At 38.8% G+C, this 14,189-nt stretch overlaps 1 protein-coding gene across 2 annotated transcripts in view; it reads left to right on the forward strand.

Moving 5' to 3' along the window:
- Nucleotides 1-14,189, forward strand: part of PKD2 (polycystin 2, transient receptor potential cation channel) — a 43,927-nt gene that overhangs the window by 21,679 nt on the left and 8,059 nt on the right. For both annotated transcript variants that reach the window (XM_043513498.1, XM_043513497.1), the window contains exons 6-11: nt 483-711; nt 2,627-2,797; nt 5,407-5,588; nt 6,413-6,533; nt 9,817-9,915; nt 13,330-13,451. In XM_043513498.1, the coding sequence (XP_043369433.1) occupies nt 483-711; nt 2,627-2,797; nt 5,407-5,588; nt 6,413-6,533; nt 9,817-9,915; nt 13,330-13,451 (924 nt within the window). The remainder of the gene's footprint in view (nt 1-482; nt 712-2,626; nt 2,798-5,406; nt 5,589-6,412; nt 6,534-9,816; nt 9,916-13,329; nt 13,452-14,189) is intronic.

Consider the following 14,189-nt stretch of genomic DNA (forward strand, 5'->3'; position numbering starts at 1 on the left):
ATCCTTACATATATTATTATTAACAGCACCTACAATTATGAAAAGGCCAATATTTTTTTTAAATTGCTGGTTGATGTTTTTTTCGTCTGAAAAGTGAAACTAGACAGACAAACTTCAAATCCCGGTACTCAGGTTGCAGACAGTAGGGACCAAAGTTTAAAGTGTGAGTGCAACAGAAGATGTGTATGTGCAGATTAGGAATTTGTATACGTACAATCTTGCTTTATACGATGTCTTGTGTGTCACCTGAGTGCAAAATTGTGCACATACTTTAAAATTTGACCATACAGGAATTTCTAAGTCAAACAACTCCCATCCTCACGAAAAATTTTAGAGCTAAAATTTTTAATAATTAAAACTCAGGAAAATGTTTTTCTACTACTCTTCCTGCTGACAAATTTTAAAAGTCCAGGTGCCTTTATACTGTTGAAGTAATTTTCAGAGTCTGTGTCTCAAACAATATTTTTCTTTTTAAAATGCAGGTTATTAGTGGAGTTTCCAGCAACAGGCGGCCTCATTACATCTTGGCAGTTTCAGCCAGTGAAGCTTATCCACTACGTTTCTAGTTTTGATTTCTTCCTGGCAGCCTGTGAGATGGCCTTTTGTCTCTTCACCCTTTATTATATTGTAGAAGAGATCTTGGAAATTCGCATTCATAAACTGCATTACTTCAGGAGTCTCTGGAATTGTCTTGATATCCTTATCATTGTGGTGGGTAATGGCTTATGGATATGAATCTTTATGATATTCTAGTACTGCTTTCTTTGAAGAGTTTTCCTGGAACTGTTCAGTGCACTCAGCACTAGTGGCATGAGTATAGGGCACAAATGTGTGCTGAAGGGGACAGTAACCAGATTCTAATTACATGACTTCAGTGAGATTATTCATGGCAGAAGGTACTATTCAATGTGAGAAAGGGTATCACGATTTAGATTATGTATATTTTGCTGAATTTCCTTGATTCTCCTATTCAGTGGCATCTTTAGGAGAGGATCTGAAAGGATTCTACTGTGTACACAGGGATTTTTTTTAAAATTTCTCAGGTTTTTAACCTCCTTCCCTCTGTCCAAAGCTATTTTGAAATTTTCTTCCAATGATTCTTGAAGCTGCGGTGACAGCCATGAGGAGAAGAAATTATAACAATTTCTGCTTTACCGTGGCTTTCCCATACTTCCACATCTCAAATACCAGCATGCAATGATTTTTTGAGTGGCATTCCAGTGACAACATTATCTGTCTTTAAGCCATCACTTTTGGGAATTTTGAGAGTGTGGGTGGATATCTGAGTGTATTTGCAAAGTAATACTAACAAATCTTAGTGTTTTTATTCAGATATTTAGTCAGCTAATAACAAGTTTTGAATGACATTGCTTATGACTTGCCAACCAGACCCAAGTGCCAGAGAGTGTAGTTGATTGCACTGCACAGCCTGCACCAGCATGTTTTCCATATAGTACATGTCAAGTTTGGCTTCCTGATAAAGTAGACAGAATGTTCTCTTTGTACGGAGTGAAAAATTTAGCTTTGAACTTCAGGCTCCTGTGTAATCCATGATGTAGACCCCTGTGGTGGGGTTCTGCCAACTTTGCTTTATACAAACACATTTACCAATAATGTAACGATTGAAATGTGCATGGTACCAGGAGCCAGCAGCTTCTGCATTTTTATTCTAGACTCTGATTCAGTGTTCTCTAGCCTTGGGCAAGTCACTTTAACGTCTCTGCCTTAATATTCCGATCTGTAACATGGGGAATAATACCTCCCTATAGGGAATTTGTGACTGAAGAGTTTGAATTATCACTTGAACTATATGCCTTTACAGCATTAAGTGGGGAAAAATGAGAAATTTAATTGCTATAGTCAGAATGTACCATATATTTAAATCGGGTTGTCAAACTAATTCAGAGGAGAGGGCTGAGTTCTATGTGTAATTATGGTCCTTGAGCCGGGGTACAAATTCAAGACTATATACTCCCCACAATGCACAGTGCCGTGTTCACTGATGTCATTAAAAGATTTTAGTGATTATCAAGGGTGGAAGTTGACCATTGTGGTAATAGCTAAACATGTAGTTATTATTTGTTCTGTGCATTATTGGCCCTTCATCACTCAGTGAGAAAAGTTGCTCCCTCTTTAGGCCATCATTATTCCTGCCCTTAATTTCTCTTCCTCTTCTTTCTCTCCCAGGTCTTTGTGAATCTCCTCTGTTTTCTTTTCTCTTCTCTGCATTTCCTTCCCTCCAGCAACTCCCATTTTCCAGACCCAGTGGGGTTCACTCCTGAAACCATTGTCCAGTCCATCTGCTAAAATGATCAATACAGGGAGAGGGTAGTTTGATCTGAGTCGTTGTTTCAGGCTGTCTGCAGCTTCAGGCATACATTTAAATTATGCTCATGTTTAGAAGGTATTCAGCACACATGAGGGCTAGAAACTTTATTGTGGTCTGCATGACATTTAGAATTAAAGCTTTCATTTAAGATAAACATCTTGTGGGCTAGATCTAGTCTGTAGGCACCGATTGCCACACCAGCCTTCTGCTTTTTGGTTTTTTTAAATCTATTTATGTAGTGGCGTTTAAAACCTATTCAGTCAAGTGTTTCTTATTGTTTATTTATTTTCTACTCAGCTATCCATAGCAGCTATAGGAACTAACATATATAGAAGGTCAACGGTCGACACGTTATTGAAGAAGCAGCTGGAAGATCAAAACGCTTTCCCCAATTTTGAATCTTTGGCATATTGGCAAATACAATTCAACAACATTGCTGCTGTCACTGTGTTTTTTGTCTGGATTAAGGTAAATCATAATACTTCAGATTGGAATGAAGCTCTTTAACATACATGCTAATGTAACTGCAAGAAATATCTTTGATTTGTTTCTGCACCTTGGAAACAACCAACTGCATTCCAAGCTTGCTCACAGGTCTGCTGAGGCTAACCATGGAAAATTTCAGACCAAAAACGTGTAAGTGAAACTATGTGCGAGTGAAAACAGGATTATAATCTTGAAACCTAATTTTAGAAAAAAAGAATCAGTAATAGTGCTAATGCTAATAGTACTCATAGTAATTTGTATGAAAAAATCAGTCTAGTCTTGTTGTTCCTTGACCCAGTGACAAGTCACTAGCCCTAATTAGTTCCTGTTCTCTCCCAGCCTGATGCAACTGTTGACGTTTCATCAGTTGACCCATATACAAAAGTCCTATAATGTTAAGACATGGATAGTTTCTAAAACACATGGATTCCATGACTGCTGTGTTGAAGCTACATACTCATTAGTGTTTAATATGATAATACTTCTGCTTTCCTGGAAACTTGCTTGCTGTCTTTCACTTTTTTTATGTTCTTCCCTTTATATGGCTTTTTATGGTTTAGTCAAAACTGACATTATACCAACAGCAAAGACTTTAAACTAGGGCAGCTGATTTAAAACTGTGTTTTCTGTCAGACCATTTCTATGGCATGTCCATTCAGATGAAGGGAATATTAGGATAAGAAGACTAGCTTCATTGAACCAGTAGTGTTACTATGGATGTACTTAAAGGTGTAGCCATTTAATAACTAAGCTTTAAAATGGAACAAGTTCATACCTCTGCTTGTGCTGTTTTAATTTCTCTAGATAAAGGCTAGATGATAATGGCAGTTTTTTAATGCTGAAACTATTTTCACAACTGACAGGCCTAGAAACTTTTTAAAAATGGGGATAGACTGCAATAGTGACACCATGGGGTTCCATGTTTAATGTGTTTCAGTGATTTCCACATCATGTGTGCTTGGTTTACAAGAAAAAAGATGTCTTTCCTAACTCGCAACCCTGATAGTTTATCCTAGGATCTGAGTCATGCTGGGTTATTCCGTCTACACATAATTTCTAGTAGTAAAGTTTATTTGGGCAGAATCAGGCCCTCGGGGTTGCACAGATGTCACAATCAGCCCTCAGTGGATTTGCTCCTGTACAACTCGCCAGAACTAAAGTTAACAATTCTGCTGATGAATGAAAGAATAGAATCCAGCTGAGTTTTAGCAGGGCTGAGAGGAGTAAAAACTAGTTAATTAACTTGTTACTTAAAATTAATCGATATAACTCTGACTATGCCAAGAGAGCTGATTTCTTGAGTAAGAAGGTTCTATATTTGTAGCCACTTTTCAGAATAGAACTGCACTTCAGATAACTACATTTTTTAGAGCAAAAGTGTCCAACATAGAGGCCACAGGGATTTCTGAAGGGTCATGTGGGGCTGCCGCTCTATATGTTCCTAACTTTCCTTTCCCACAAGTGGCACCTTGTAGTGCTGCCACTGCAACTTTGCTTTCTGTACCTCTGGTAACAAACAGTACTTCTAAAGGGGGCTGTAACAGAATGAAAGGGTTGGGAATCACTGTTTGAGGAAGTCCTAGCAAATGTGAATGAAGACCCTATTTCGACAGATTTCCATTGCCCCTTGCTGTAGGACACTTCTAGTACAGCTTCTCCACCTTGCAAGAAGTCATTTGTAATGTATATTTAAAATTTCCTCTGGCTCTCCTATGATCTCGTTTTATGCATCCAAAAATTTTTAGTGATCTATTAATTTCTGGAAATGAAGTTGATAGTAACTCAGTGTATCTTGATGTGGAGAAGGGAACCTTGAGATATGAATGCATATATTACATGGGACTATTTAAAGTGCTCTGGCAAATCCAAATCTTGGCATTTGAATAGCTCCCCCATGATAGTTTTCTGTCCATGTCCGTCTTTGTTTTCTGTCCTCTAGATGTAATGAGTTCTAGACGGAAACTTTTTTGTTAATCAACTGGTGAAGCTATCGAATGCATGGGCATCTTGGCATTAGATCAATGGAGAGAGAATTCCCTCTGTACACTTTAGGAAGTAACACAAATTCATTCTTAATCTACTAAGTGACTTGTGTATTCTACCACTATGATATAAAGTATAAAACAAAGCATAACTATGTGCTGTTTTTACGCTTAAAGAAATGGTGAATGTTAAGAAATAAAAATTGAAAATTCCTGACTGTCTTCTACTTCGTATTTAAGTAAAAAACAAAAAACCCAAAAAGCCTGTATGGAAGTTTCTTAAAAAGGCATGCTTCAATATTTTCCCCCCTTCAAAATAGTTCTAATATTGGTAGTCCAATACTGGAATAACTCTGCAATAAAACCAGCGTGTGCAAATAATGGAGCAGGATTGGAAATTTGGTTCTGCCTCAATGAATTTTCCTCTCATTTCTAGTATGAGTGTTTTGGTAGAAGGGATATTTCTAAAAATAAAAGTAGATTGACTTTCTGTATCTTCAGTATTAAGTGCTATCAGATTTGAATACACTTTAGAGTGTGAGGGGTTGGAAAGTTGCTCATTCATTAGTAGTTGTCTGGTTTTTACATCTATTTCTCTCTTTTTAACAGCTCTTCAAATTTGTCAGCTTCAACAGAACAATGAGCCAGTTATCCACCACCATGTCTCGCTGTGCCAAAGATGTCATTGGCTTTGCTATTATGTTTTTCATTATTTTCTTAGCATATGCTCAGCTGGCTTACCTTGTGTTTGGCACTCAAGTTGATGACTTCAGTACTTTCCAGGAGTGTGTGTGAGTATAATAATAAAAAACAGTTCTTCAGTACATCAGCAAATGACTTCAGCTACCTCATTGAAGACAGAAGGTTTTATTATAGCTCCCAGATAAATATAAAAGTTCTAGAGAGCTGACCATTTTTGTAGGTATATGGGATTTCTGTTACACTTTTTAGGAACTGTTTCAGTATACTTTGTTGGGGAAAAAAAAATAGTCACTCTACAATACTGAATATGACAGTTGCATATAATAAACTAAATCATTTTCCTAAGAACTTCAAGTATATCCTGACAAAAATTATATTAAACATAAAGACGACTTCTTCTTTCTTAACATCTGAAGAGATGGGCAACTCTTTGAAATAGATGGAAGTCATAGGGTTTTGGGAATTTATCACTGACCGTTACATTATTTTACATTGCAGTAGTGACCTACATTTAGTTACTGAGTGATTGCATTAGTACCCTAAAAACTGCAGAACATCCCGTTAACTACGTGTGACTAATTGCTTACTAGCAACTTACTAGTAACTATTCCAAGTTGTACAGCATAATGGTGATTTTAAAAAGTCTTATGTGTAAAGAGAGGTTGGATTTAGTTCCGTTAGGTTCTACTCCACTGTGACGGTGAGGACATTAGTGATGGGCATGAAAATGTAATTAGTACAGCAACTGACTATCATTCAAAAAAATATAGTTCTCCCTTACCACGCTTCCTCTCACCTCCATCCCACTCCATAATGAAAATACTTAGCTCAAAATAGAATGAAATATCACAAATTGCTGCCAGAATTCAAAAATGTTTTAACAGCTGGACATGTTTTTGTTTTGTTTTTAAAGCTTTACTCAGTTCCGCATCATTTTGGGAGACTTTAACTTTACAGAGGTTGAAGAAGCTAACAGAGTTTTGGGACCAATTTATTTCACTACATTTGTGTTCTTTATGTTCTTCATTCTTTTGGTATGTAAGCCTTTGTTTATGGAGGGGGGCAGGTGTTTTCAGTTACTTTCATCTTTACATCTCACTCCTATTATTTTTGGGTGACAGTAAGCTTATAACACCACTGGAAATTTACCTTTTAACAGATACCCATCTCTACACTCTTATTTGTCTTTCAAAATAAAATTGCATTGCATTTCCCTTCCCCCCGCCACAGCCCTTCAAATGCTTTCCTGATTCAAGAATATTTTTTCTTCTGAAATCTAACCAGTGACTTGCTATACAAGCTCTTCACAAGTAGATCAACAGCATTATGGTGAGGAACTGTAGTACTCCACTGTACATGCTGCATCTTTATTTATAAACAGTGCTCATATTTGGGGGTGGATGTTACTGTAATCTGACCAAGGAATTGAAACGTTAGACTACCATTAAGCAAGTCTGTTCACTACCCTTTATCACTGGTACTGAATACGTATCATGTTGTTTTAATGAATTAAGGGGTTGGGAGTGGAAGAAAAACACTTACCCCCCACAAAACATTTTTTCATTGTTAGATGCAATATTCTTGAGATCAGAACCATTCACAACCTCTTGAAAGTTGCTTTGACTTTGTGGTGCAATTGCTGGTGGTCTGACAGGCAAATTTTTACAAGATTGGAGCAATTTGCAGAGTCATTGAAGGCATTCATTTTGATGGTGGTATGTCCAACGTGAAAATAAGCTTGTCCAAAAGTCAGTGTCTTTCTAATCTCCTCCTCCAACTGCTGGATGTGTCCAACAATACTATATTTGTTTAAAATATTTTAAAACATTTATGCAGCAGTGGTACACTTTCTTGAATAAACTGTAGAGAAAAGATGGTACCTAAATTGTTTTGAACGGGGTGTTAATGATTTTAGAGCGAATTGGGGCTCTTGTGTAGCAACCTAGCCCCTAGAAGGAAAATCTACAAGGCTAGTGTGGAGAGAGAGCAGAGGTAATAAGAATTTTCAAAGGGACTTAGGAGCCAAAGTCAGCTTGGTTTTTTTTTCCGTGAAAATTAAGCTGCTAAATGCCAGTCACTTTTGAAAATGGGACTTAAGTGATTTAGGGACTTCAGTGCTTTTGAAAATTCTATTCCAGCTTTTTTAAAAAAACAATCTTTTAATAGGAGTAGTAACTTTCCCTTGGCATGCTTCATCCACAGACCAATCACATTGGGTGATGAGAGCAATTTCTAAGACCACTCCCACTACCTTTATATACTTTTCCGTTAATTACTACTGCTTTCAAATACCATTACTAAGGCTGTGATTTAGTCACGGATTCCATGACTTCCAAAGACTCTGACTTCAGCCAGCCTTTGCTGGGAGCTGCAGGGTCCCCTGCCACCTGTGACTTTTACTAAAAATGACAAAATCTTAGCCTTAACCATCACCCTAATGATACCACCAATATGGAATGGAAATCTCAGTTATTCCCAAACCTGGAGCTCCCACGTGGTGATTTGGTATACTGCAGATAACCTATTAGGACACCATTTTTCTGACATTGATTCTGTGATTAATTAAAGTACTATTGTCTGAAACAACCTCCTACATTATTTCATGCAGTCTCTTATCTAATATACTTTTTGGATTTTACATTGTGTGTGTGATAAGTGTTGAGTACATCTATTCTGTTATAATTATGAGATTAAGAAGTTTGTTAAAATTTAACTGGCCCGAGGAAGAGTGAGCTAGCAAATGCAACATGGCACACTTGAACTTAGGAGGGACGTTAAGCAGGTTTGAGATCCGTTCTGAAACATCTCAGAAAGTTAAACAAATGGAGGATGGTATTTTACAGGAGGAAAAAACCCTTTTAATTAGAGTAAGTCACAGCATCTCTGATGGGTGTGGCCTACTTCTTTTGTTATATTAAGTAGTAGAGAGCAGCCACAAAGAAAGAGGCTCAATCTTGTTATAGTGTTACAAGCTGTCAGGGAACTTGCGGTACTACACCATATTTTGTGTGCTCATTCCCATTTTCGGGTATTGTCATAAGGATGGAATGGAATTGTGTTGAGAGCTCCCGTAGAGCATTGTGATACAAAGCTAGGAACGATGCATCAAAACCAGCAGCATTCTTAAATCTTGCTGTTGTGAATTGAAAGCAAAATGAGCACAAGTCAAAGATGGGGTTTTTTTAATTGTCCTGGCCTTTGGCTGTGGTGCACAATGATGTATGGATGTACATTTTTAAAATTTCCTTCCAGAGAAAATGTACTGAAAACGTATGCTTTTTGCAATGGAATGCAATGCTTATTTTGGAGTAGTCCCTAGTAATCATAGTAGTCCCTATCATGTAGACTTGTGCAAAGACACTTATTGGTCATAAATGTGTCTTATTGGTATTTTGATACATATATTTACTCTTTGGTATGGCTTCCTTCAAGTAGTTAGTGTATGTCTGGTAAATTAAATATTTGACACGTGTAGCAGTTTGAAATGGTTGACTTTTAATTCCTGATATCATTTATATAGCAATTAAATTCTTATCAAATTTCATATTCAGGAAATATGTGCACAGTAGCGGATAGTTTTTTAGACCTGCTCTATACTAAAACTACAACTGTTTGTCATCAGGTATTTACACTGTCATCTGACCTGGTTAAAACAGAACAGTTGTGTCCACACACAAGCTTTTACCATAATACAGCTATCTTTGTAGTGCATATGTCATGCAGTCTAAATTCTGGTATAACGGCCTGCTGGGAAAATCTGGGCAGCTGTTTGAAACCATCTCAGCAGGGAATAATTGGGACAGGATGGCATGTGTAACAGAAGAGAACTAGCATCTCATGGGACATTACCCTCTGAGATGTCGTACCACAGGAAAGAATGGTCAAGTAAGTGACATGGGCAGGATTGGGGTCCCATTAACAGTACAACAAAAGTGTGACAAACTGTAACAGGAAGATATGAGTGCCTAGATAGACTGCTGGCAAGGTAGAACACTATTAACTGCCACAACTATTGGAATAATAATTAGTAATCAATTAACCATGTTGTTCATTGGTTACGTTCAGTTAAATATTGTTGTGGGTGCAGAACCTTACCTTTCAATATCTTGGCTGTTTAATATTACTTTCTAACTAAGGTCACTCCTCCTTTTAAAAAAAAAAAAAAAAAAAAAAAAATACATCCATAGACTGGACCTTGTAGGGTATTTGTGAGATTGCTACATCAATGGTGTAGTAGTAGTAGTAATGGTCAGATATACTGTCAAACTCTAGAATTGTATTTTTTAAGCTGAATTTTTCATTTGAATTTTTAAACAGAACATGTTTTTGGCCATTATCAATGATACTTATTCAGAGGTCAAATCAGATATGGCCCAGCAGAAGGCGGAAATGGAACTGTCTGATCTTATCAAAAAGGTAAAACAGTTTTGTTACAAATGCTGACTTTGTATTGGCCAGATTCCAGACTCATTTCTGCCTGGTTTACTGTATAACATTCTAAACTGCTGGATGGGCAACACTGAGTCAAACCAATCTACTGCTGAATAAAGCAAAAAACCCAATGGGCAGTAAAGGCAAGTCAGTCAAAATTAAGTACAAATTAAAATGAATTATGTAACTTCATGTTGGTTTCTAGTAACCTGAGACTTGGAACACTGAATCCAATCTCTTTGAATGTGATATACTGGAGTAGCTGAATCAGCATTGATAAAGATTTCTAATGTGGAATTGGATTAGACTAAACCTCTAAATCTGCCAGGATTTAGTTTGCTTGCTTTATTCTATTTTTAATTATTTTGAATTCTGACTTGCAGTATCTTTTACTGCACAACCATAAGTGCAGGGTATCACACATTCATATGTACAGTAAAAGCTGTTTTATTCTGCACTTCACCAACCGGAAAGCTCTTTAAACCAGCATTTCTGATCTTCATTGAAATTCCAGTTTATAGTCCGGTTGGCGTGGGGCTGGAGGGGGTTAGGGCGTGGCGGGGGTTGGGCTGCTCCTAGACCGTGACATGGTAGGCGGCTCAGCCAATGGGAGCTGTGGAGCTAGCCCTCAGAGCCAGGCGGGGGCAGCATGCTCGGAGCCACCTGCCGCGCCTCCACCTAAGAGCACTCAGGACAGGTCACTGCTTGCGAGGAGCTGCCTGAGGTGACCCCCTCCCCACTCTCCCCCCCGATCCAGCACCCCACACACTCTCCTGTGCCCCAACCTGCTGCCCTGAGCCCCCTCCTACAACCAAGCTCCCTCCCAGAGCCTGTGCTCCAGCCCCACTCCCACACCCAAACTCCCTCCTTCTTAGTTAACCGGCATTTTTCACTTACCGGCACCCCTCATTTCCCCAACATGCCAGATAAAACAGCTTTTACTATATATTGGGAGTTGCTGATTGCAGCCACTGTTTAGGCTACTAAAGTTAGGTGTGCGTGTGTGCGCGCGCGCACGCACGCATATGTAGAGAGAGATTTATATTTAGACCAAGGTTTGTTTATTTGTCCTATATAGAAAATGGCTAAATTTGTAGCCAACATACTTCAGTTTTGAATGTGGTTATTAAAGTAGGGGAGAAAACTAAAAGTGTTACGTTGTTGGAATGAAGTGGTACAAAATTGCATCCCCAGAATTTATTTCAAAATTAGATAGTGATTTACAAAATGAATAAACTAAATATGTTGTTTTGCACCCAGAACTACTGGCAGGAATTTTTAAAGGTGCCTAACATAGTTAAAAGCTCAACTCCCATTGACTTCAGTGGGAGTTGGGCATCTGAATCCCTTAGGCTCCTTTGGAATCCTAGCCACTGGTGCAAGTATGCCTACCATAATTCATAGAAACAGTGAAATGAGATGAATAAGATGTACTGGGTTATCTTGTCCATTCAGGGCCATGAGGGCCTGATGAAATACATCCTAAAATACTCAAGGAGCTGACTGATACCTTAGCCATTAGCTATTTATCTTCTAAAAGTCATGGAAGACAGGAGAGATTCCGCAGGTGCCCATCTATAAAAAGTGAAATAAAGACAATTCGGGGAATTACAGACAAGTCAGCTTAACTTCAGTACCCGGAAAGATAACAAACAAATAATTAAGCAATCAATTTGCAAACACCTAGAGGATAATAAGTAAACAGTCAGCTTGGATTTGTCGAGAATCATGTCAAACCAACCTAATAGCTTTCTTTGACAAGGTAACAAGCAGTAAGTGGGGAGAAGCGGTAGATGTGATGTATTTTGCTTTTAGTAAGCCTTTTGATACTGTCGTGTGTGACAAACTAGGGAAATGCTACTATAAGGTGGGTGCATAACTGGTTGGGAAACGATTCCTAGAGAATAGTTATCAGTGATTCACAGTCAATCTGGAAGGGCACATCAAGTGAGGCTCTCCAGGGATCAGTTCTGGGTCTGGTTGTGTTCAATATCTTCATCAATTATTTAGATAATGGCAGAGAGACAACCCTTATAAAATTTGTGGATGATACCAAGCTGGGAGGGGTTGCAAGTGCTTTGGAGGATAGGATTAAAATTCAAAATGATCTGGACAAACTGGAGAAATGGTCTGAAGTAAATAGGATGAAATTCAATAATGGCAAATGCAAAAGTACTCCATTTAGGAAGGAATAATCAGTTGCGCACATACAAAATGGGAAATGACTGCCTAGGAAGGAGGACTGCAGAAAAGGATCTGGGGGTCATACTGGATCACAAGCTAAGTATGACTCAACAGTGTAACACTATTGTGCAAAAAACAAACATACATACATTCTGGGGTGTATTAGCAGGAGCGTTCGTTGTAAGCAAAACACAAGTAATTCTTCTGCTCTACTCTGCACTGATCAGGCCTCAGCTGGAGTATTGTGTCCTGTTCTGGGCACCACATTTCAGGAAAGATGTGGACAAATTGGAGGAAGCCCAGAGAAGAGGAACAAAAATGATTAAAGGTCTAGAAAATATGACCTATGAGGGAAGATTGAAAAAATTGGGTTTGTTTAGTCTAGCGAAGAGAAGGCTGAGAGGGACATGATAGTTTTCAAGTACATCAAAGGTTGTTGGAGGGAGGGAGGATGGTGGTTCTCGTTAACCTCTGATGATAGGACAAGAAGCAATGGGCTTAAATTGCAGCAAGGGAATTTAGGTTAAATGCAGTTTAGATTAAAAAACTTCCTGTCAGGGAAGTTAAACACTGGGCTAAATCGCCTAGGGAGGTTGTGGAATCTCTGTCATTGGAGATTTTTAAGAGTGGGTTAGACAAACATTTGTCAGGGATAGTCTAGATCAGCAGTTCTCAAACTGTGGGTCACAACCCCAAAGTGGGTTGCCACTCCATTTTAATGGGGTCGCCTGGGCTGGCTTAGACTTGCCAAAGCCCAAGCCCCACCTCCTGGGGCCGAAACTGAGGCCTGAGGGCTTCAGCCCTGGGCGTCGGGGCTATGTTACAGGCCCCCTGCTTGGGGCTGAAGCCCTTGGGCTTCGGCTTTGCCCTCCACCCCCTGCCCGGGCGGTAAGGCTTGGGCAGGCTCAGGCTTCGGTCCCCCTTCCTGGGGTCTATAATTTTATCGGGATTGGGGTGCAATGAAGTTTGAGAACCCCTGGTCTAGAAGATAGTACTTAATCCTGCCATGAGTGCCGGGGAATGGACTAGATGTCTCGAGGTCCCTTCCACTCCTATGATTATATGATTCTTCCAGTGCTTGTCAGAAAATATTAAATGAGGTTTGGCTTCATTCAGGAATGTGGGCAATTTTCTTTACATGAAACAACAAGCAAAACAAAATTAAGTATGCCATTAGAAGTAAAGTTTTTTCTCTCATTTTATTTTCTCTGATAGGGATACAATAAAGCCATGATTAAACTTAAATTGAAAAAAACTACTGTTGATGACATTTCAGAGAACTTGCAACAAGGTGGGGGCAAGTTAAACTTTGATGAACTACGACAGGATCTCAAGGGGTAAGGAAACCAGTATTTTGTATCTTAAACAATATTCCCAAGGGACTTGTGATGTAAAGAATCTGTCTGATTTCCTCAAGGTCTGTAGGGTGTGAGGGGGAGGGAAGTCCACGTTAAGGTACATTAATGCAAATAAAAACAATATGTAGGAATGCTTTCATGTCTGGTGGGTTGCTAATAAAGCTTATACTTCCTTTTGTAGCTAACAGAAGGGTTTTTATGTAAATAATCGGGTGCTGGAAAATCTGCAGTGTTTCAGGAAAGTCCAAGGGCATTGCAGAAACACCCCTCCCAAAAAATGAGGGGTGCCGGAAGAGATAAATAATGGCTAATGGTGTGAGCTGAAGTGAGGTAACTAACTTCTTGGCTAGTTGCATCATACTACCTATAAGTTGGACCCGTCCACTTCAAGTTGAATGAGGATCAGCAGAGAAGTTTTGGCACGATTATTGAAGAGGATTGGTAACAATTCATGGAGAGAAAGATGGTAGTTGCATTTAAGTAGGAACCTGCTCAAAAGGCTTACCAACTATTGCCCTCTTTCTAGCCGCCTCTTATTTTTGGAAGGCTTAGAAGTTGGCATTTGAGCAACTCAGTTGCATTTTTGATTCAATATGTGTTCTCCATTCTGACAAGGGGTTTTAGGCGTATGTATGAAGGTGGTATTAAAATCCATATAGAACAATCTTTCCAGTGATGGATGCAAGCTGATTTTTTTTTTTTCAGATGTCTCAATAG

Source organism: Dermochelys coriacea, chromosome 4 (genome assembly GCF_009764565.3).
Source record: "Dermochelys coriacea isolate rDerCor1 chromosome 4, rDerCor1.pri.v4, whole genome shotgun sequence".
Taxonomy (NCBI): Eukaryota; Metazoa; Chordata; order Testudines; family Dermochelyidae; genus Dermochelys; species Dermochelys coriacea.